At 37.7% G+C, this 22,077-nt stretch overlaps 1 protein-coding gene across 1 annotated transcript in view; it reads right to left on the bottom strand.

The window, feature by feature from the left end:
• The window catches only part of LOC124867723 (voltage-dependent T-type calcium channel subunit alpha-1I-like), a 170,718-nt gene that overhangs the window by 72,903 nt on the left and 75,738 nt on the right, over positions 1-22,077 (bottom strand). The window contains exons 15-18 of the mRNA XM_047364302.1: positions 21,522-21,645; positions 20,806-20,874; positions 3,304-3,482; positions 164-290 (exon numbers count right to left, since the gene is read on the bottom strand). Coding sequence (XP_047220258.1) covers positions 164-290; positions 3,304-3,482; positions 20,806-20,874; positions 21,522-21,645 — 499 coding nt within the window. The remainder of the gene's footprint in view (positions 1-163; positions 291-3,303; positions 3,483-20,805; positions 20,875-21,521; positions 21,646-22,077) is intronic.

The raw sequence follows: 22,077 nt of genomic DNA on the forward strand, positions 1-22,077 counted from the left end.
AATTACAATCCCAGAGGACGTCTCTGATTTTGATTCATAAATAAGGATTTTTGGTCAAGAAATTAATTTTGCCAAATTATGATTTTCAATTATAATTATTGATAAAGATTAATTAATCAATAGTCATAATCCCAACAGTCATTTCTAAAGATGTTTTTTGTACCTGTACTCCAAGAATGCCAAAGATGATGAAAAAGGCACAGCAGATGAGAACAATGTTGCCAATGGGTTTGAGGGAAGTAATTAGCGTCTCTACCACCAGCTTCAGGCCTGGAGCCCTGCTGATAACCCTGTGAACCGTGCGAAGGCAGACAGAGAGAAAACAGGTGAGACAAAGACATACACTCTAACAGTAGAAGAGAGCAAGAAAACTGACTTTTCAAAGGAAAACCTTCTTAAAAATGAATAGTTTATCATATCATTGTCATGAAAGCAACAAATCAAAAAGCTTTGTGTTTTCACCCTAATATACAAAAGACAGATGTACAGTACTGTGCAAAAGTTTGTGCAGGTGTGAAAAAATGCTGTAAACAAAGAATGCTTTCAAAAATGTGTTAATCATTTATTTTCATCAATCAACAAAATGCAGTGAATGAACAAAAGAGAAATCTAAACTAGAAAATTTCGGAACAAATTTAGACGGGGCCTGCCTCTTGGTGCGTGCTTCTGGGACCACAAAGGTTCTCTGGCCGTTAGGTTTAGCTATTTAAAAATTATTATGTATGCTATTATCACCTTAAAATATTACTATTGACTCTGGAAGACTGAGGCTTTTATTTTGAAATTTTCAGTAAGCCTTATTTTAAAAGGCCAACAATGGGTGAGCTTCAATATTAGTGTGAAGCCCAGTTCTGAAATGATCTATTGTTTAAAATGCAAAGGCTTTTATTTTTTAGAGCAAGTTTTGTCTTATTTTGAAAGTCCAGCATGGTTGTACTTTCAGGTCTGGGTTAGTTCCATTAGTTATATACATCCTGCTTGCTATTTAAAAATCATTATGAATGCTATTATAAGCTTAAAAAATCATTAGTAAGTATGGAAGGTTGAGGCTTTTATTTTGAAAGTTTCAGAAGGCCTTATTTCAAAGGTCCCCCATAGTCCTATTTCCAACACTGGGTGAACTCCAACAGTAATGTGAAGGCCAGTGCTGCAATCATCTATTGTTTAAAATGTAAAGGCTTTTATTTTGCAGAGCCTGTTTTGTCTTAGTTTGAAAAATCTAGCTTGGTTCTCCTTTAAGGTCTGTGTTATTTCTATTAGTTATATAGAACCTGCTTGCTATTCTAAAACCATTGTGTATGTTATTATAAGCTTTAAATAATCATTATTAACCATGGAAGGTTGATGGAAGAAATTGACCTTTAGGGTCAATCACAGTTGTGTGGATGTTGGAACAGCAGTACATGCTGTTTAAGTTCCCCACACAACATGGCCGCCATGTAGTTGCCTCCTATGAAGATGGTCAAAGGGTTAGGGGTCGGGTCAGGTTTAAGCCATAGAAATGACTGAAAATCAATGAAAGTCATTGCAAAGTCCTCAGAAAGATAGTAATCCATGCATGTGCGTGTGTGTGTGTGTGTGTGTGTGTGTGGGTGTGTGTGTGTGTGTGTGGGTGTGTGTCCCAGTATGAGACACAGAGAGGCAGAAAGAAAGACAGAATCACATCCAGACATCTACAGAAGGAGATACACAGAGCTATAAATAGAACAGTGAGGAATGAATCAGCCAATCAGCAAAGAGCGTCAATATAACTTGACACCTGCTGTTTCTCACTGACGCAGCACCTCACTCTGTGTCTCCCCTGGTCTAGGCAATATGACATGGAGGCGCATGCTCCCGAACGACTGGCCATAACTCGGAAACCGTAGGGGCGATTGATGTCATTCTTGGACCGTTTTTATCAGAAAAAACCTGGAACTTTGGCAAACAAAGCTGAATGAGCACCCACGTTTATTTTTCCACCATAGACACTGAGAAGGATGGTAAGGAGAGTAAGAGAAAAAAGCTAATTTGAGCCTACTTCAGTGACTTTTGAATTAAATGCTTGTATTGAATGCTTGATCAACAACTTTAAATGAAAATCATTAAAAAAATACGGTGTTTAAAAACCATCTCGATGAATGATTGGTTCTACACTGGGTTCTACACTGGGTCCAAAGTTTTAATCAATAGTAATTGTAATGCTTCATAGCTGCTGAAACTTCCATTGTTTGTTGATGATACCAGTATGTTTTGTTTCTAAAACGTTCTTGATCCATTTGTAGGCATAGTGAGAACCAAATTTAAAAAATGTAAGACAGTTGAGCTACATAAAACAAAATATTTTTGGTATTTGAATATTTAACAACAATAGCATAGAAAATGTACAAATTAAAAGGATATGATACATTTTTAGAGGTCATTTAAAAAAAAAAGTCCATAATATAAGATCTTTATGCGCATTGTTTTGGCCGCAATAATACTGTGCTAGAAAAATACTATAAAAAATCTAATTGCGTTGCATTTCATTTTATATATATTTTTTGTGGCACTAGAGGTCTTCATTTTTCATTTTTTTGACAGTAGGTAGACAGGAAAGAGGGCAAAGAGAGGGGGCGACATTCGGCAAAGGTCACCGGGCCCAGGTCTCGAACCCAGGACAGCCACATCAAGGACTATAGCCTCTGCACATGGTCGCGCGCTTAACCCCCACACCACCTTTGCCGCGCCTTTGGTTTGCATTTTCTGAGAAATTCAAGTCTCTGCTAAAATTTGCCACCAGCAAAAAGCTTAGACGTTGGTTTTTATTACTGCAAAGGAGAACAGTAACTAAGAGGTAGTGAAGGGGAGGAGAAAGATTCTTAAAATAAGCCGCTAACTAACAGACTTTTACCCTTACTGAGTCAGACCACTCTCTCTGTGTTAAACCTCTGATGGACTGTCCAGATTGAACCCTGACTCTTCTAGTGTCAGCTTGACAGGCTCCAGGCCCTCCATGACCGTGAAAATAATTAACTGAGTAAAGGTAATAGATCGATGTACAGATAGCTCCATGTCTGACAAAGGATTAGGTCCCAGACTATTTTTTGCTTGGCTGAGAACAGTAGTTGGGGTTTCAGCATGTTGCCTGGCAACTACTCAGAGAGATGAGGTGTTCTTGCATGTTTTTTTAAGATATATATAGTTTTTTAGTTGAATGTTTGCCTCTCTCTAGTATATTAGCAACAAAAAGTCTGTTTTTAACAGCTGAAATACTAACAAAAAACAAATGAAATAACAATGGTAATGCCTTGTCACTGAAACTTGACCATTTGTTACTCTAACCTGAGGGGCCGTAGTGTCCTGAGCAACCTGAGAACACGTAGAACTCCCAGGATCTTAGCGCCTCCTGCCATCGACACTACAATATCAATCAAAGACACAAAAACCAGGAAACCATCCAGAATGTTCCAGCTGCTCCTCAGATATGCTTTCTCTCCAAGGTATAGGCCCATGGACACAACCTGGCAGATAAATGGAGACATAACCCATATAAGTAAAAGACACATCTCACACATGTGGTATTTACAGTGCTGTAAAAAATATGGAAAATTTAATACATTTCTTCTGTTTTTGGTTTTTGTTATACTTACATGTTTCTGATTAACAAACACACTTTAATATCGCACACAGATAACCAGATTGTAAGTTTTCAAATGCTTTTATGTATCAAAGAAATAAAGTTATCCAAACCAACCTGGCCTTGTGAGAAAAAGTTATTGGCCCCCATTGTAAAACCCTAAATTAATTGTAATTAATTAAATTTTTTCAAAAGTTCAGTTATATTTTACCAGCCAGACCAAGGCCATTTTTATGTAAGTGTGTTAGACTGCCAAGATGGCACTTTTCTACCTTTGCAATTCACACAAAATCCTCCTGATTCAAATTCAATTATACTATGTACTCATAAAAAGGGATAACACACTGGTAAACTTATTAAAGGGGTGTTCATTGTGACAAAGCTGCTACCTTTTGCATTTCATTTCATTGTTCTAATTTAACATCTCGAATATTTTGGCTCCAGCAGGCACTGAAAGAAGAAAAAATGAGGATCAAATTGTTCAAGAAAAAGGAAACAAGTATGTTGAGAAAAGTGTGAGACAGCAACTGCATCGGTCATGGAATTGATAGGGAGGAATCAGGTAGGGTGAAGAAAGGCATAAAAAGTTAAAGTACTAAAAATAGTAGCTGTCATGAGAAACATGCCAAGTACAACTTTGTGCTTTTTTATGTCTCAACAAAAATCTCATTGTGGAGTAGAATTCTCTGTATAAACATGAGTAAAAGGTGTGAAAATGTTCAATTTTTCAGAAAACTTGAATAGTATTATAGATAATCCCTAAAAATGCAGCACTTACAATAAAATGCTATTATTATTAGTAATATTATAATAATGTGTATACAATGATGTAGAAAAAAAAAAAACAGCAGCATCTCATATATAATAGATATTTAAAAATGCAATATTTAAGCCCCTTCTTCAAGTATTCAAATTGGACTTCAGCATACATACTTTCAGGTGAACCTTAAAGTCTTTGGTTTTTATTTTCACAACTTTCATCAGAGAAAGATTCTGAGTAGAGGCTTCACAACAAAAAGGTCAAACTAAACAATATTTTGCTTTTCCAATAGGAAACACTGTAGAAAACTGGTAATCTTTTTTTTAATAATAGGTCCAAATATGTAATGTTTGAGCTGACCAGTATTGTACTTCCAGCATAACTGTGGTCTGCCCAGAGGTCTCCTTGATGTTGGACATGCCCAGAAAGGCCCCAGGAGGCATCCTAATCAGGTGCTGAAATCAATCCCTTTCAATGCAGAGGAGCAGCAGGTCCACCCAGGTCTCCCCCCAGATGATGGTGCTACTCGCCGTATCTCTATGCTTGAGCTGGGCCGTTCTACAGAGAAGTTACATTCTTGCCACTTGTATCCAAGATCTTAACTAACTAGTGGTCTTCCTTCTAAATATCTGATCGTTAGCCCCTTTTTTACATCGATCCATTGAAAATGAGATGTTGGTTTAGTTTCTGTTAACACATCTATAGATGCAATGTTTTAATCACAATCTCCATTCACACAGGAACAGCAACAAATGTGAAGAGGATGTAATTCCCCTGCCATGCCACTAGTTGGCAGTGTGTTCTTTGAAACTCAACTTCTTGGGCACAACACTTCCTTTTCACAAAACAAGGGAGAAAATTTGCACTTTGTTGGAGAATAGTTGTTAGATTCAAAAGAGTCAGCAGCACAAGTACTCTGCAATCCACCATTGTTATTGTGATATCTTTATCTTCTGTGGGTTTTAAACTGGTTGGCTGCCATTATGTTGTGTGTGTGCACATTAATATCTACTGATTTCAGTCATACTGCACATGAGCCAGGGATTCCTTGTAAGAAAAATTCAAATTTTCCCGTAAGTGTAGCCGAAATAACACAGATATGTACATAAGATTTTACATTGGTGCCCTAGTGATGTCAAGGATCGTGTTCTGAAAGTGAGGATCTCCCTCTTCTGCAACTTTTGGCTTTGCTCCGGGCTACTTATTTTCTTTTTCCTTAAGGGTTTTTTCTTTTTCTTTTACATATTTCTTGATGTTGAATACAAAATAATAATAATAATAATAATAATAATAAATTAAAGTAAAGCAATCAGGAGCTGCTAACCTAACTACAACTAGGAAGTGATGAAAAATGCTCTTCTATGCACACAGAAATGTAATTCCCTAATGGCTAACAATAATCCAAGCTCGTTTAGCATCTGTGGATTAGATTTAGTTTCTTACTTTTATTTAGATATGACTGGAAAATACATAGAGTAAAAGTAAAAAATATATATTTTATTAAATAACATGCACAATCAACTGAGATTTACAGTATAACAGTTCATTGTTATGTTTGAAATGAGGTAGTGAGAAGTACTGTATAAACTATTATGACAAGCAATGTCTTTGAACAAGCCCTAAGAATGAGAAAATACTTTAATTGTATGCTTTTATCACAAAAACACTTGCATGAGAACTTGGTGGAAAGAAAGCTAAATGTCTTAAATACAAACAACAGGAAGAATGGAGCCAATCAGAAAATAGAAGACAAGGTGCAACAAGGTAGGCCTAATTAGGAACCTTCCAAAGTATAAGTCAAAAATATCATAACATAATTTATTTAATCTATCCACACTGATCCAAATTGAACAGTAGTGAGTCCCAGCCACATCCCACATATAAAGTTTTTACTCATATGTTGTTGACAACATAGATATTGAGTCATAACATGTCTGTTCTGTGATTAATAGCAGTCGTGTTATACTTATTCCAATAGTAGTAGAGGGACTACTACTATTGGAATGCCTTGGGATATAAATAACGTGGATTAAATACCACCCTGATAAAACATGTTTCACTGGATATCTGGGACTTCAATGCCAAAAGTAACAAAGCTTGCCCTGCTCCTCTTATGCTGACAGCGAGGTGACGTAGTGAGTATGTCACAATAAATTCATTTTTAAATTGCACTCAAATTCCATTTGCGGTCAGATTTTTCAGACCTCCCTGCAATTACTAAACCTACTGTTTAAGCGTTTTTCAGGCCAGATGTTTAAAATTGGATTATTTACGCTTGCGATGCTAAACTGTATTATCAAAATGATTTCACTGGACCTCTTTAATGAGAATGGAATAGAATTTTAGGGATGGCCTATCAATATTTTAGATGTGATTTGAATTAAAAAAAAAAAAACTTGCAACTTTCAATTGTAGGTCCTATCAACACCTGACCGACCCACTGGTGGGTTCAGCAGACACTGACGTTTTTTCTTTTAATTCCCTCATGGAGGCTCAAGGAGGCTTTAACAAAGGGAGGCTCCGGTGATGTAATTTGCGTGTGTAAGGAAGGAGCTGAGGCTGCCTAAAAACACAAGCCTCTGCAGCTAGCTTCCTCGCTGCTCGGATCGCTTCCAGTGGTGTTTTTGTTTTTTTGAAAATCGATTATTTATAATGGCACACAAGAGGAAAATGACCGCTTTGGAAGTTTTGGATGACATTTGCGGACCAGTGACAATGAAGTAGAAGAGTCTTCGAATAGATGTATGTATGTATGTATGTATGTATGTATGTATGCATATATATCCATATATCTATATAGATGTACAGATAGATGTATATATCTATCAATCTATATATATATATATATGTACAGGTCCTTCTCAAAATATTAGCATATTGTGATAAAGTTCATTATTTTCCATAATGTCATGATGAAAATTTAACATTCATATATTTTAGATTCATTGCACACTAACTGAAATATTTCAGGTCTTTTATTGTCTTAATACGGATGATTTTGGCATACAGCTCATGAAAACCCAAAATTCCTATCTCACAAAATTAGCATATTTCATCCGACCAATAAAAGAAAAGTGTTTTTAATACAAAAAACATCAACCTTCAAATAATCATGTACAGTTATGCACTCAATACTTGGTCGGGAATCCTTTTGCAGAAATGACTGCTTCAATGCGGCGTGGCATGGAGGCAATCAGCCTGTGGCACTGCTGAGGTCTTATGGAGGCCCAGGATGCTTCGATAGCGGCCTTTAGATCATCCAGAGTGTTGGGTCTTGAGTCTCTCAACGTTCTCTTCACAATATCCCACAGATTCTCTGTGGGGTTCAGGTCAGGGGAGTTGGCAGGCCAATTGAGCACAGTGATACCATGGTCAGTAAACCATTTACCAGTGGTTTTGGCACTGTGAGCAGGTGCCAGATCGTGCTGAAAAATGAAATCTTCATCTTCATAAAGCTTTTCAGCAGATGGAAGCATGAAGTGCTCCAAAATCTCCTGATAGCTAGCTGCATTGACCCTGCCCTTGATAAAACACAGTGGACCAACACCAGCAACTGACACGGCACCCCAGACCATCACTGACTGTGGGTACTTGACACTGGACTTCTGGCATTTTGGCATTTCCTTCTCCCTAGTCTTCCTCCAGACTCTGGCACCTTGATTTCCGAATGACATGCAGAATTTGCTTTCATCCGAAAAAAGTACTTTGGACCACTGAGCAACAGTCCAGTGCTGCTTCTCTGTAGCCCAGGACTGGGGAATGCGGCACCTGTAGCCCATTTCCTGCACACGCCTGTGCACGGTGGCTCTGGATGTTTCTACTCCAGACTCAGTCCACTGGTTCCGCAGGTCCCCCAAGGTCTGGAATCGGCCCTTCTCCACAATCTTCCTCAGGGTCCGGTCACCTCTTCTCATTGTGCAGCGTTTTCTGCCACACTTTTTCCTTCCCACAGACTTCCCACTGAGGTGCCTTGATACAGCACTCTGGGAACAGCCTATTCGTTCAGAAATTTCTTTCTGTGTCTTACCCTCTTGCTTGAGGGTGTCAATAGTGGCCTTCTGGACAGCAGTCAGGTCGGCAGTCTTACCCATGATTGGGGTTTGGAGTGATGAACCAGGCTGGGAGTTTTAAAGGCCTCAGGAATCTTTTGCAGGTGTTTAGAGTTAACTCGTTGATTCAGATGATGAGGTTCATAGCTCGTTTAGAGAGCCTTTTAATGATATGCTAATTTTGTGAGATAGGAATTTTGGGTTTTCATGAGCTGTATGCCAAAATCATCCGTATTAAGACAATGAAAGACCTGAAATATTTCAGTTAGTGTGCAATGATTCTAAAATGTATGAATGTTAAATTTTCATCATGACATTATGGAAAATAATGAACTTTATCACAATATGCTAATTTTTTGAGAAGGACCTGTAGTGTTTGATTTGAAAAAAATCAACTTCAGGCTAGACTGTATTACTGCACTGGCATGTTTATCAAACTTAAAATGTTTACCAAAAACTGTTTAACCTTACATTAACCCCACATTAAAAAATAGTCATAAATTATTTTGCTCCAATAAGCAATGCTCCCAAATCAGAAGACATAGACACACTTAGACACACATTTCTTCCTAGAACAATCCTGAAGCTTATTAAACTATTAGCATTTTTTAAGCACTTAGCTTTTTGGAATATGTTTGCTAATGCTATGTTTAAATTATATCCAATTTAAACTTATAATGAATTACTTCAACTTCTTTCCTACCTTTTATAACTCTTGTCCTTGAGTTCTGGGGCTGTCTGAGAATGTCATTTCTGATAAGTTATAGTTCTTGTTGGGGTTTTCTTTAGATCTGCATCATTAGATTTTCTTGGAAACTGAATAAATTAGGCTGAAAGAAATGAGATCAAAAAGACAGGCTGATGTCTTGCTTTTTAGCTGTACTACCATTACTGAGTCAGATATTTAGATATAATTTATTTTGAATAGAGTCTCTTTAAAGATCTCCGAGTGCTGAACACAATGATTGTCATTTCCTAAAGAACACTTCAGGAACCCCCATTTCAGTGTTGTGCCAGTTCACCCTTAAGAAGAACTAGTTAAATTCATTTCAGCCATTCTAAAATTAATTGATGTATGTTAATTGTTCATCATCTAAAAACTGTATAACTAATTTTACAGCTCCAACTTGAACCAGGCCTTGTTAATGTATCATAGTTTGATTGAAATAAAATTTGTATTTTTGTGTATGTGTGTTTATGTGCGTGTAACTGCTCTCACTCTTGACCCTCGTAATACTATCTAAGTCACAGCAGACAGGATTTGGCATCAGGTGTTTAATTTTTTTATTTATTTTTATTTTTGCTCTTTAAACTATTATAGCACAGTCAAAAATCCACAGGAATACTAAATGCCATAGACACAAACCCTTCTCACTTCACATTTTTCTGATTACTGGCATAAATTCAAAATAATGTTAGGCTGTCTTTATATAATTTTGGCTTATAGGGAGTTAACCCACCATGGTGCTCCACTTTCATAAAATCGTTTAAATCAGTTTAAAAAATATTAGCTGACAAAATCTTAAATCATGTAAATTAAATACATCTCTATTGCTCCTTCAGTTAGTATATATACAGGTCCTTCTCAAAAAATTAGCATATTGTGATAAAGTTCATTATTTTCCATAATGTCATGATGAAAATTTAACATTCATACATTTTAGAATCATTGCACACTAACTGAAATATTTCAGGTCTTTCATTGTCTTAATACGGATGATTTTGGCATACAGCTCATGAAAACCCAAAATTCCTATCTCACAAAATTAGCATATCATTAAAAGGCTCTCTAAACGAGCTATGAACCTCATCATCTGAATCAACGAGTTAACTCTAAACACCTGCAAAAGATTCCTGAGGCCTTTAAAACTCCCAGCCTGGTTCATCACTCCAAACCCCAATCATGGGTAAGACTGCCGACCTGACTGCTGTCCAGAAGGCCACTATTGACACCCTCAAGCAAGAGGGTAAGACACAGAAAGAAATTTCTGAACGAATAGGCTGTTCCCAGAGTGCTGTATCAAGGCACCTCAGTGGGAAGTCTGTGGGAAGGAAAAAGTGTGGCAGAAAACGCTGCACAATGAGAAGAGGTGACCGGACCCTGAGGAAGATTGTGGAGAAGGGCCGATTCTGGAGAAGGACTGAGTCTGGAGTAGAAACATCCAGAGCCACCGTGCACAGGCGTGTGCAGGAAATGGGCTACAGGTGCCGCATTCCCCAGTCCTGGGCTACAGAGAAGCAGCACTGGACTGTTGCTCAGTGGTCCAAAGTACTTTTTTCGGATGAAAGCAAATTCTGCATGTCATTCGGAAATCAAGGTGCCAGAGTCTGGAGGAAGACTGGGGAGAAGGAAATGCCAAAATGCCAGAAGTCCAGTGTCAAGTACCCACAGTCAGTGATGGTCTGGGGTGCCGTGTCAGTTGCTGGTGTTGGTCCACTGTGTTTTATCAAGGGCAGGGTCAATGCAGCTAGCTATCAGGAGATTTTGGAGCACTTCATGCTTCCATCTGCTGAAAAGCTTTATGAAGATGAAGATTTCATTTTTCAGCACGATCTGGCACCTGCTCACAGTGCCAAAACCACTGGTAAATGGTTTACTGACCATGGTATCACTGTGCTCAATTGGCCTGCCAACTCCCCTGACCTGAACCCCACAGAGAATCTGTGGGATATTGTGAAGAGAACGTTGAGAGACTCAAGACCCAACACTCTGGATGATCTAAAGGCCGCTATCGAAGCATCCTGGGCCTCCATAAGACCTCAGCAGTGCCACAGGCTGATTGCCTCCATGCCACGCCGCATTGAAGCAGTCATTTCTGCAAAAGGATTCCCGACCAAGTATTGAGTGCATAACTGTACATGATTATTTGAAGGTTGATGTTTTTTGTATTAAAAACACTTTTCTTTTATTGGTCGGATGAAATATGCTAATTTTGTGAGATAGGAATTTTGGGTTTTCATGAGCTGTATGCCAAAATCATCCGTATTAAGACAATAAAAGACCTGAAATATTTCAGTTAGTGTGCAATGAATCTAAAATATATGAATGTTAAATTTTCATCATGACATTATGGAAAATAATGAACTTTATCACAATATGCTAATATTTTGAGAAGGACCTGTAGTCCTCTCTGCTATGGCTGTCTGTAGGTTCCAGGATTGCTTTTTGAGATTTTACTTTTGGTTTTTAAATCTTTAAATTGCCGGACATCTCTTTATCATAGTTCTTACACAGCCAAGGTCTTAGCAGAACTCTGAGGTCAGATTGAAAAATATCTTTTCCTTTTACTGTTTAACTTGACTTTTAATTCCAGTTGAACTGATTTTGCTGCTTTTATTTTTTTATTTTCTTATTGTTTTAACTGCTCTTATTCTCAGTTTTACTATAGAAGCTGTATTCTATTGCTTATTAGGCCCAAACAGCGAAGCTCTGCAAAGGCGTATTGTAATGCAAATGTTTATTTTTCTCAGCCAAAATGAATTGGCTTTTTGGAGGCCTAAACACATACAAAGGCTCACTGAATTTTGCACATGCATCAGACTTGGTGTAAAATTGTGTATTTTTAAGAGTTCCAATGAAAATGGTTCAAAGGCAACCCCTAAACTGAGATAGGGCACCTGGTATGTCATACAGATTTTAAATTTGGTACATAGGTAGATCTCTTTAAACTAAGAAAAGTCACTGGACCTATGTCCTAAAACATACAGGAAGTCTACCATTTTGAGTCGAAGGGTAATTTCTGGGTGTTTCTGACGTTTCATAAAAGTCAAACTTTAACGAAATCCTATTAGGGATTTTTGGCTATCAAATTCAAATTTGGTAAGTATGCACTTCAGGCATAAGAGATAAGAGTTAGCAAAATCCTGAGGTTTTTGACGTTGAAGGAGTGGGGCTCAAACTTTGCCTTCTCGACAAATTTGAAATGCTATAAATTTCAGATAGGAAGGCTGAACACCAAACTTGGTATTATTGAGCCCTCTCAGGTGACCATGTGGTCAAATGATGACATCATCAAAGCCACGTCCCCTGAGAACAGGAAATCCCTTTTTTCACTTTGTAATGGTCCCTCTCCGACCCTCTTGACCTAATCAACTTGAAATTGTGTCAGAAGACAGATAACAAGTTGGCCTAACTTGGTTTGGAACACAGAGCTTGTACTCTATAGGGTGTGGCCCTGGCCGTGGGGGTGTGGCGAAATGCAACGTCACGCTGTGACCATACATTTGCATCTTATTTGCTCATCTGTCATCTGCTCTGCACCAAATTCAATATGATCAATCTTAGTCCAACCCCCAAAAGTTATCCAGTGAAATATCTGGCCGAAAGAGACAATGTTCTCTGCATGCCCCAACCCACAGCATGCTGGAAGCAAAGTTTCTAAGTAAAAGGCAAAGGATCTGGTATGACTTCAATGCATTCACTTTTCACAAGACTACAGGAAGTATTCAATAATCCTTCGCCACCAAACAGGAAGTGAGTACAGCCTCCACCAGGAAGGTCAAATTTCAACAAAACTTTGAAGGCTCTTCGTCAGAGCCGAACTCAGCATAACATAAGATATTGGGAAGCTCATTGGTGACCTGTGGAACTGCCGGTTTCGTGGAGGCAGCGAGACACCCACAGTCACAACACAGGATGAGTGGCACGAAGCTGCGAAAGCAGCCCAACACTGCTTGCAGCTTCAATTTTATGTTTTATTTCTTTTATTTATTTGACCTGTCCAGCACTTTGGTCACATTGTGTGTAAAGCACTCTATAAATAAAGCTTGACTGATTGATTAAGCTTAAACTCAAAGAAAGGTTAACTTATATGAACCTATGGATAAAGACACACCTGTCTTGTTCAATTACAACTTCATAACCCAAACTGTTGCAATTATTGTTATTGCTGCAAATCAGTTGCAATTTCCAAAAAATTATTTCTATTTCTCAAATTCCAGAAAAATGAGAGAATTTTGCTTGACATTTTTTTTTTTCTTCAAATCCAAATTTTTACATACATTAACTTCGGTATTCTCCAAGATTTCATTTAAACGAGCTTCATTCTGTTTTTGTCCAATTCCAAATCAAAACTTATGAAGTTATTTTAATGCCTGATGCATTATCAATTTTGAAGCAATGTGGACAAAGTGACTCACATGCAGAAGCAGGGTGGGATGCATTCAGACAGATTTAAATTTGAACTTTAATAACTAACAATCTAAGACTGCAAATTTAGAAAATATACTCAATAGATTTCACACAAGAAGAACACAAGAAGAAAAAGGCACTTAGCCCCAACACCACTTTCATATTTCCTTTTGTAAGCTTCTTAAAATAGTTTGCTGTAATTTTGGCCCATTCCTCCTGACTGAACAGGTGTAACTGAATCGGGTTTGTGAGCCACCTTGCGCTCTTTTACCATCTTCCGCCTGCTTTTTCACAAGTCCTTTCCCTTTTTTTTTTCTCAGGTCAATATGCACATTTTTCACCAATCATATTCATTTCTGGGACACAGAACTAGTCTGTTTCCTGAATTGTACGATGGCTGGACATTTCTGGGGTACTGCATGTTGTTATTTAAAATGCAATTCAATTCAATTCAGTTTATTTATATAGCGCCAATTCACAACACATGTCTCAAGGCACTTCACAAAAGTCAGATACATACATTCCAATTAATCGTAACCATTGAACAGTGCAGTCAGATTCAGTTATTTATTCAAATTGGATAAAACGTTTTTCTGTCTAAGGAAAAACCCAGCAGATTTCATCCAGTCAGTGACTTGCAGCATTCCCTCATCCCAGATGAACATGTAAAGACAGTGAACAATCACTGGCATTGACTTTGCAGCAATCCCTCATACTGAGCATGCATGTAGCGACAGTGGAGAGGAAAAACTCCCTTGTAACAGGAAGAAACCTCCAGCAGAACCAGGCTCAGTGTGAGCGGCCATCTGCCACTACCAACTGGGGGTTTGAGAGAACAGGGCAGAGACACAAAGAGAACAAAGAAGCACTGATCCAGGAGTACTTTCTATGGGAAGGAAAAGTAAATGTTAATGGATGTAGCTCATTTAGTCGTTTCACCTAGAAATAAAGAACAGACAAACTCTGAGCAAGTTTTCAAGGTTAGAGTCTGAAAAAGAGCACATAGAGTTAGTCACTCTATGTCTAGTCAGTCAGTTGTCATGTCTATGAGAGAGAAAGGGTTAAACACTGAAAGACAGGGCTATGTGGATCATCGGTAGAGGGTGAGCATTAAGTTGTTGCCAGCAGAGGCTTGGACGAATCCCCCTTCAAGAAAGGTGTCACAGATAGACACAGAGTCAGGCCAGTTGTAGCTTCTAGGAAGAGAAAAGAGGGAGAACATAAAGTTAAAAACAGTAAATAATGCAGAATTAGAGAGTAGTGTGAGAATGTAGCGAAGAGGGTGAAAGTGGTCATTATGTCCTCCAGCAGCCTACGCCTATAGCAGCATAACTACAGAGATAGCTCAGGATAACCAAAGCCACTCTAACTATAAGTTTTATCAAAAAGGAAAGTTTTAAGCCTAGCCTTAAAAGATTAATTTAAAATGCCAATATCATGTTTAATAGTTACTACTTTTGCAAATACTAATTGTAATACTAATAGCTCTCTGAATCAGTGCCTTGTGAGATGAAATATTATGGTCTTTATATTATTGAGAGAAAGGGAGGTTACATAATAATTGATAATATATATTTTTCTGACTTTTAAAAAATTTAAAATACTGCTATTTTACCTTACTATTTTGCTATTTCATAAGTTTGTTGCTTCTACAATAACTACTACTGTATATGTATGGTCTAAAGTTTATTATCGGATCAAAACACAAACAAAAGCGCGCCTCAATAACCAGAGATGAGTACCATATCGTTTGCTGAAAAATGTCAGTATTTGTGCTTGACCTCATCATTGCAGGATCACAAGTTTTCAGTGGCAGCCTCACAGTTGCCTCTTATATGTACCAAACATTTCAGAGCTTTAATCCATGTGTTGTATCACTACTACTTGTCCTGTCATTTATATCTAAAAAAAGCATAGGACTAATACTTAAAAATATACACATAGGGTATTTTATTTAGTTATAATTGTTTGGTAGTGTAAGCAATGCTGTTGTGATGTTTTTTTTTTTTTAATTAGCCTCTAAAAATGCTAGGGAAATTGTAAATAAGTGCAAAACTCTAAACACATTGCCTTGAAGTTTTCTCATACATTAGGAAGAACATTTTATACTTCAACATGGCCAAGCATGACTCTCACCAACGTATGGCACTTGCTTTATGTGCTCACTTATGATTCTTCTATACTGCTCTTTAAATTTAAATTATGCAAGAGCACTGTTTTACTCTTTGTCATGATCTTTGGGAGTTTGGTTTTGTGTTCAGCTATGTTAGTATTTCATATGTCTTTTTGTTCTACTTCTTTGTTACCTGTGTGTTCTATCGGTTGCTTGTCTTTCCTCACAGCTGCAGCTTGTTTCTAACCAACCACCTGCTCCTTGTTCAGTAATAAACTCCAGTTAAATGTCTCTCAGTTAGTCAGCTCCTGGTACGATCATCCTGTTATTTTCACCAGCCTGTTTTCTTGTGGTCCTCTTGTGAAGTATATATATTTTTGGATTCCACTTCCACCTTAGTTTGTGTATTTTATTTATTAAGTTCCTTTATGAAGTCAAATTGTTTATTTTCACCCACCTTTCTTCTTCCTCGTCCCTACCTTTGGGTCCTGCTCTACACCATTTAATGACACATCAATGAAAATCAGGTTACTAACAATCAAACTTGATATTAGTAAACAGTAAATTTGTTAGTAAATTTTCTGTGTTGTTCATTTTTAAATCTATGTTAGATTTTTGTCTATACATCTCTGTTCTTCAATCTTAATTCTAATCTTGTCTCAGACTTTTCTTTTTGATAAAAATTAAATAATTACCGAATGTTACAGAGCCCTTGATTTCTGAATTTGAAGTACTATTAGTATGACCTAAGTAATCAGCTAATTTGAATATTATCTTGAACAGTGAAGCCCAAAGGTTATTTATACCCTACTCCTGGCAAATTTAAGTAATCTTTTAACTTTACCAAAATGTTTTTTCTCACTGAATGTTTGGTGTCCCCACCTGAATCTGTGCAAACAATGCGTTTTACTGCATACATAAAATACATGCAAAATAATTAGCTCCTGGTTTTATTCAATTTTTGTTGATGGTTGTGTACTTCTAAAGTGGGCATAACACCAAAAAACATTTAAAATGATAGAAAATGCTGTTTTGTGTTTCACAAATAGAATAAAGATGTTTTATTCTTCCTGAAATAGTTATTTCTACCAATAACTACATGCTCTATCTGCTAGTTTTCCACAGAGGACACATTTGACCCAATACATTTTTTTTACCCTTTTCTTTTTTGGACAGGGCCATTGAAGAAGCCAGTGCTACTAATCTGTTTAACTGTTTTTCATTCTTAGACACTAACTGGGCTACTACTGACTTTAACTCTTTGTAGTCAGATTTTCTTTGCCATACAGAGTGATTCTGGACCAATTTTTTTCTGTCTTATTAAGCCCCCAGTCAGACGGCTGCTCACACCTGGTTCAGTTATTTCCTGTGAAAAGGCAGTCATTTCTTTGCCCTTTTTACCACTTGCTTGCTCAATGAAACAATGCAATTGACTGGACTGATTCATATGGATCATTTTTGAGCAAGCGGTATAATAACTGAAATTTGACTGTCTTGTATTAAATTTAAGATCAAATTGTATTTTGTATCATAGAAATATGATCAGTCAGTATGACTCGAGTGTATTAGTGTGAATTTTATTTATTGTGTATTTCTGTATAATTGGTGGGAGTTTTCTGAATTAGTGCTGTATCACAAAACCAAATTAAATTAAATTAAATTAAATTAAATTAAATCTTACAGAGCTTATAAATTAGATTGATGTTACAGTTTGAAAACAAACCAGATCTCATTTGGGGGGAACAATCATGCTGGATATATATGGAATGGGTAATGTTTTGAAAAAAATGAAATTTAAACTACAAAAACTGCAGACTCCAAAACTGCAGCAACTCAAAATGGTACTCAGTCGTTCAGATGGCCCCCATGTGCTTGCATACATGCCTGACATGATATCCCAGAGATGTTCTATTGGATTTAGATCAGGGGAGTGTGGAGGCTAGTCAGTGGTATTCCTTGTTCCTCCAGGAACGACCTGCAAACTCTTGCCACATGAGGCCGGGCATTATCATGCACCAGGAGGAACCCAGGACCCACTGCACCAGCCAAGGGTCTAGCAATGGCCTACCAGGACCACAACTGACTCACTGCCAAACCAATCTACACTACAGGTCCTTCTCAAAAAATTAGCATATTGTGATAAAGTTCATTATTTTCTATAATGTAATGATGAAAATTTAACATTCATATATTTTAGATTCATTGCACACTAACTGAAATATTTCAGGTCATTCATTGTCTTAATATGGATGATTTTGGCATACAGCTCATGAAAACCCAAAATTCCTCTCTCACAAAATTAGCATATTTCATCCGACCAATAAAAGAAAAGTGTTTTTAATACAAAAAACGTCAACCTTCAAATAATCATGTACAGTTATGCACTCAATACTTGATCGGGAATCCTTTTGCAGAAATAACTGCTTCAATGCGGCGTGGCATGGAGGCAATCAGCCTGTGGCACTGCTGAGGTCTTATGGAGGCCCAGGATGCTTCAATAGCGGCCTTTAGCTCATCCAGAGTGTTGGGTCTTGAGTCTCTCAACGTTCTCTTCACAATATCCCACAGATTCTCTATGGGGTTCAGGTCAGGAGAGTTGGCAGGCCAATTGAGCACAGTGATACCATGGTCAGTAAACCATTTACCAGTGGTTTTGGCACTGTGAGCAGGTGCCAGGTCGTGCTGAAAAATGAAATCTTCATCTCCATAAAGCTTTTCAGCAGATGGAAGCATGAAGTGCTCCAAAATCTCCTGATAGCTAGCTGCATTGACCCTGCCCTTGATAAAACACAGTGGACCAACACCAGCAGCTGACACGGCACCCCAGACCATCACAGACTGTGGGTACTTGACACTGGACTTCTGGCATTTTGGCATTTCCTTCTCCCCAGTCTTCCTCCAGACTCTGGCACCTTGATTTCCGAATGACATGCAGAATTTGCTTTCATCCGAAAAAAGTACTTTGGACCACTGAGCAACAGTCCAGTGCTGCTTCTCTGTAGCCCAGGACTGGGGAATGTGGCACCTGTAGCCCATTTCCTGCACACGCCTGTGCACGGTGGCTCTGGATGTTTCTACTCCAGACTCAGTCCACTGGTTCCGCAGGTCCCCCAAGGTCTGGAATCGGCCCTTCTCCACAATCTTCCTCAGGGTCCGGTCACCTCTTCTCGTTGTGCAGCGTTTTCTGCCACACTTTTTCCTTCCCACAGACTTCCCACTGAGGTGCCTTGATACAGCGCTCTGGGAACAACCTATTCGTTCAGAAATTTCTTTCTGTGTCTTACCCTCTTGCTTGAGGGTGTCAATAGTGGCCTTCTGGACAGCAGTCAGGTCGGCAGTCTTACCCATGATTGGGGTTTTGAGTGATGAACCAGGCTGGGAGTTTTAAAGGCCTCAGGAATCTTTTGCAGGTGTTTAGAGTTAACTCGTTGATTCAGATGATTAGGTTCATAGCTCGTTTAGAGAGCCTTTTAATGATATGCTAATTTTGTGAGATAGGAATTTTGGGTTTTCATGAGCTGTATGCCAAAATCATCCGTATTAAGACAATGAAAGACCTGAAATATTTCAGTTAGTGTGCAATGAATCTAAAATATATGAATGTTAAATTTTCATCATGACATTATGGAAAATAATTAACTTTATCACAATATGCTAATTTTTTGAGAAGGACCTGTATGTTGCAGGCAGTAAAACATTCACTGCTGCTTCTCCAGACCCTTTCACATCTGTCTCTTGAGCTCAGAATAAACCTGCTCTCATCTGTGAAAAGAACAGAGAGCCAGTGCCAACCTTGCCAATTCTGGGTTTGTCTGATTGTGGGACAGTGATTAACAACCCCAGAAGTTTACCTACTTCACTTGCTATAGTACTCTGATTAGTTAGTGTTCCTTTAATTGTTTGAGCAATGTGTACATAAGATAAAAAAAAGAAGTAGAAAGAGACTTAAAACCATATTTGAGTGTGCAAATGTAGCAGCAAATTGAAAGATAATGACGCTACCTGGATTAAATTAGAAATAGGAACGCTAAAGAAATTGGAAACTGATAAGAAAAGGATATTTCAATCTGAAAAGACTCACAAAGAAAAGGGATGGCAATTAGAAAAGTTTTAATGATGTGAAATTACATGGTTATTTCTTTGGCGCTCGGACTTGGGAGGAAGACATGAATGCTGAGAATGACATGAGCTAAGATGATCATTTGTAAGGTTTAGATTTAGAGATGTCTTCCCCCTGATCTGACACTGGTGGTGGATTGGTGGCCAGGGAGCAAGGAAGCCCGGAGCAGATGTGAAGGAAGATGGTGGAGGAGGGATGAGCTCAGCTGACAAGCGGGGATGAACACAGCTGAAGGTCCTTTAAAAGCAAGGCGTCGGAAGGTGATTGGATGGAGAATCAGACGGACAGGATGCTGATTGGAAGGCCGGGAGACGCACAAAAGAGTCATTGGAAGGTGGAGACGGTGAAGGTGAGTCTTTCATTCTGAATTTTCGTCTAAACACCATATTACTGTGACCAGCTCCATCCAGAAGTACAAGTGAACCATGCACCACTTCAGCACTGGGATAATCTGGGTAACACTCTGCTACACGTCTTCATTATCCATAATCACAAATAAATCATTATAGGATTTCTACTAGTGCAGAAAGAGTCTGAAGACACAGAGACCTTAATGATGGAAGATTTAATGTATTCTACAAGGCGAAACATATAATGCAGAAAGCCTGTGTTTGTTTGCATGCTTAAGGTGTTTTTGATGGGAAGTTCAGCTGAGAAATCATAGTCTTCTAATTAAATTCATTATGTGGTTGCCCATCAGTAAAGATACAAGTGCAACTGATTAAAACAAGGTGTAGGGCTATCAGTTGGAGATGAAAGAAAAAACATGGATGAATAGATAACAAGAGAATAAAAAGCATTGGAATTTTGATAACACCGTAAAAGAATGCCCTGGAGATAGTTTCACAACCTAAAGATAAACAATAGTCCCACAACAAAAATAAAAAGGTAAAACTGATATTTAAGACAAAGTGAAATGTTTAATGAGTCTGAGATGAAAGGTTAAGAAAGAAACGACTCAAGAGATAAAGAAGCGAAACTACAAGGGGGTAAAGAAAATAACAGACTGGAAAAAAGAGTCAGAATCGCTTTACCTTGACGGTCATCTCCGCAACAAAGATGGCCGTAAAGATGTAGTTTGAAAGGGTAAGTAACAGTCTTTCCTATAGTGCAACGAGAAGACACAGAAAGAGTTTGATGAAAATGGGAAAAGAGAAAATTAATTACCAGTGACTTGCTTTATACAATTCAATGTTTTTTGAGCCAGTCATAAGCTTCAAAGAAAAATCACTCAAAACATACTATATATTTTAATTCTCTGCAGTATTTCTAAAACACCACTAATAGGAGTTGTCAATGTTTTTTGCTGTTAGCCAAATACAAGTGATTTAGAAACTAAACTTACCAAAACCACTCAAATTCAATGTAAATATCATCATGTGCTCTGAAAATCAAACTATTTGTCTTTTTCCAATTAAAAAAAATGTACTTTGATGCCAGGACATATTCAACTTTTAAAAAGGAGGATTCTTAAAGAATATTCCTAAAAAGAATTCTTGAAATACATATTTACATATTTAATTTTACATAGACTTTGCTTTCTGGATAGCTGGTTGGGTAGACTTTCAATGTACAGAATAGTATTATTAACACTTGCAATATTAATATTTTTGATTTAGCTTGGAAATCAATACAGTTAAAAAAATACAAGTAGCTATTAGTGTGTGCGTGTGTGTGTGTGTGTGTGTGAGTGTGTGTGTGTGTGTGGAGAATAAGTAATACAGGTAATACAGTCAATTGTTATTCGTACCAGGCTTCCTTGAAGAATTTTAGGCCTCTCCAAAGCCACTGTGATGCAGTTCAGGAAGATAAAGACCAAGACCACGTAGTCAAAGAGCTTATGGGCAATGATTGACTGACAGAGAACCCTGAACCTGACAGGATAGAGACAAAAGAATGGTACATCAGGGTTTCACACATCATACCTTGCAAAAATATTCATTACCCTTAAACGTTTTCATAGTTTATATGTTACAACTAAAAACGTTAGTGGACTTTATTGCATTTTTTTATTTTTTTTTATAAAAGACCACTACAATAATTTAGTTGAACAGAAATAATGCATAGACTACAGAATATTTTTCAAATGGATTTAACTCTGGTCTTTGATTGGGCCATTTGAATACATGATGACTATGCTTCAACATAAACCTTTCCATTGCGGCTCTTGCTGTATGTTTAGGGTCACTGTCCTCCTGGAAGGTGAACCTCCATCCCAGATCTTGTGCAGCATCTAACAGGTTTTCTAAAAGTATTGCCCTATAATTAGTTCCATCCATGTTTAGCAGCAGGAATGATATTTTTAG

Source organism: Girardinichthys multiradiatus, chromosome 5, assembly GCF_021462225.1.
Source record: "Girardinichthys multiradiatus isolate DD_20200921_A chromosome 5, DD_fGirMul_XY1, whole genome shotgun sequence".
Classification (NCBI taxonomy): domain Eukaryota; kingdom Metazoa; phylum Chordata; class Actinopteri; order Cyprinodontiformes; family Goodeidae; genus Girardinichthys; species Girardinichthys multiradiatus.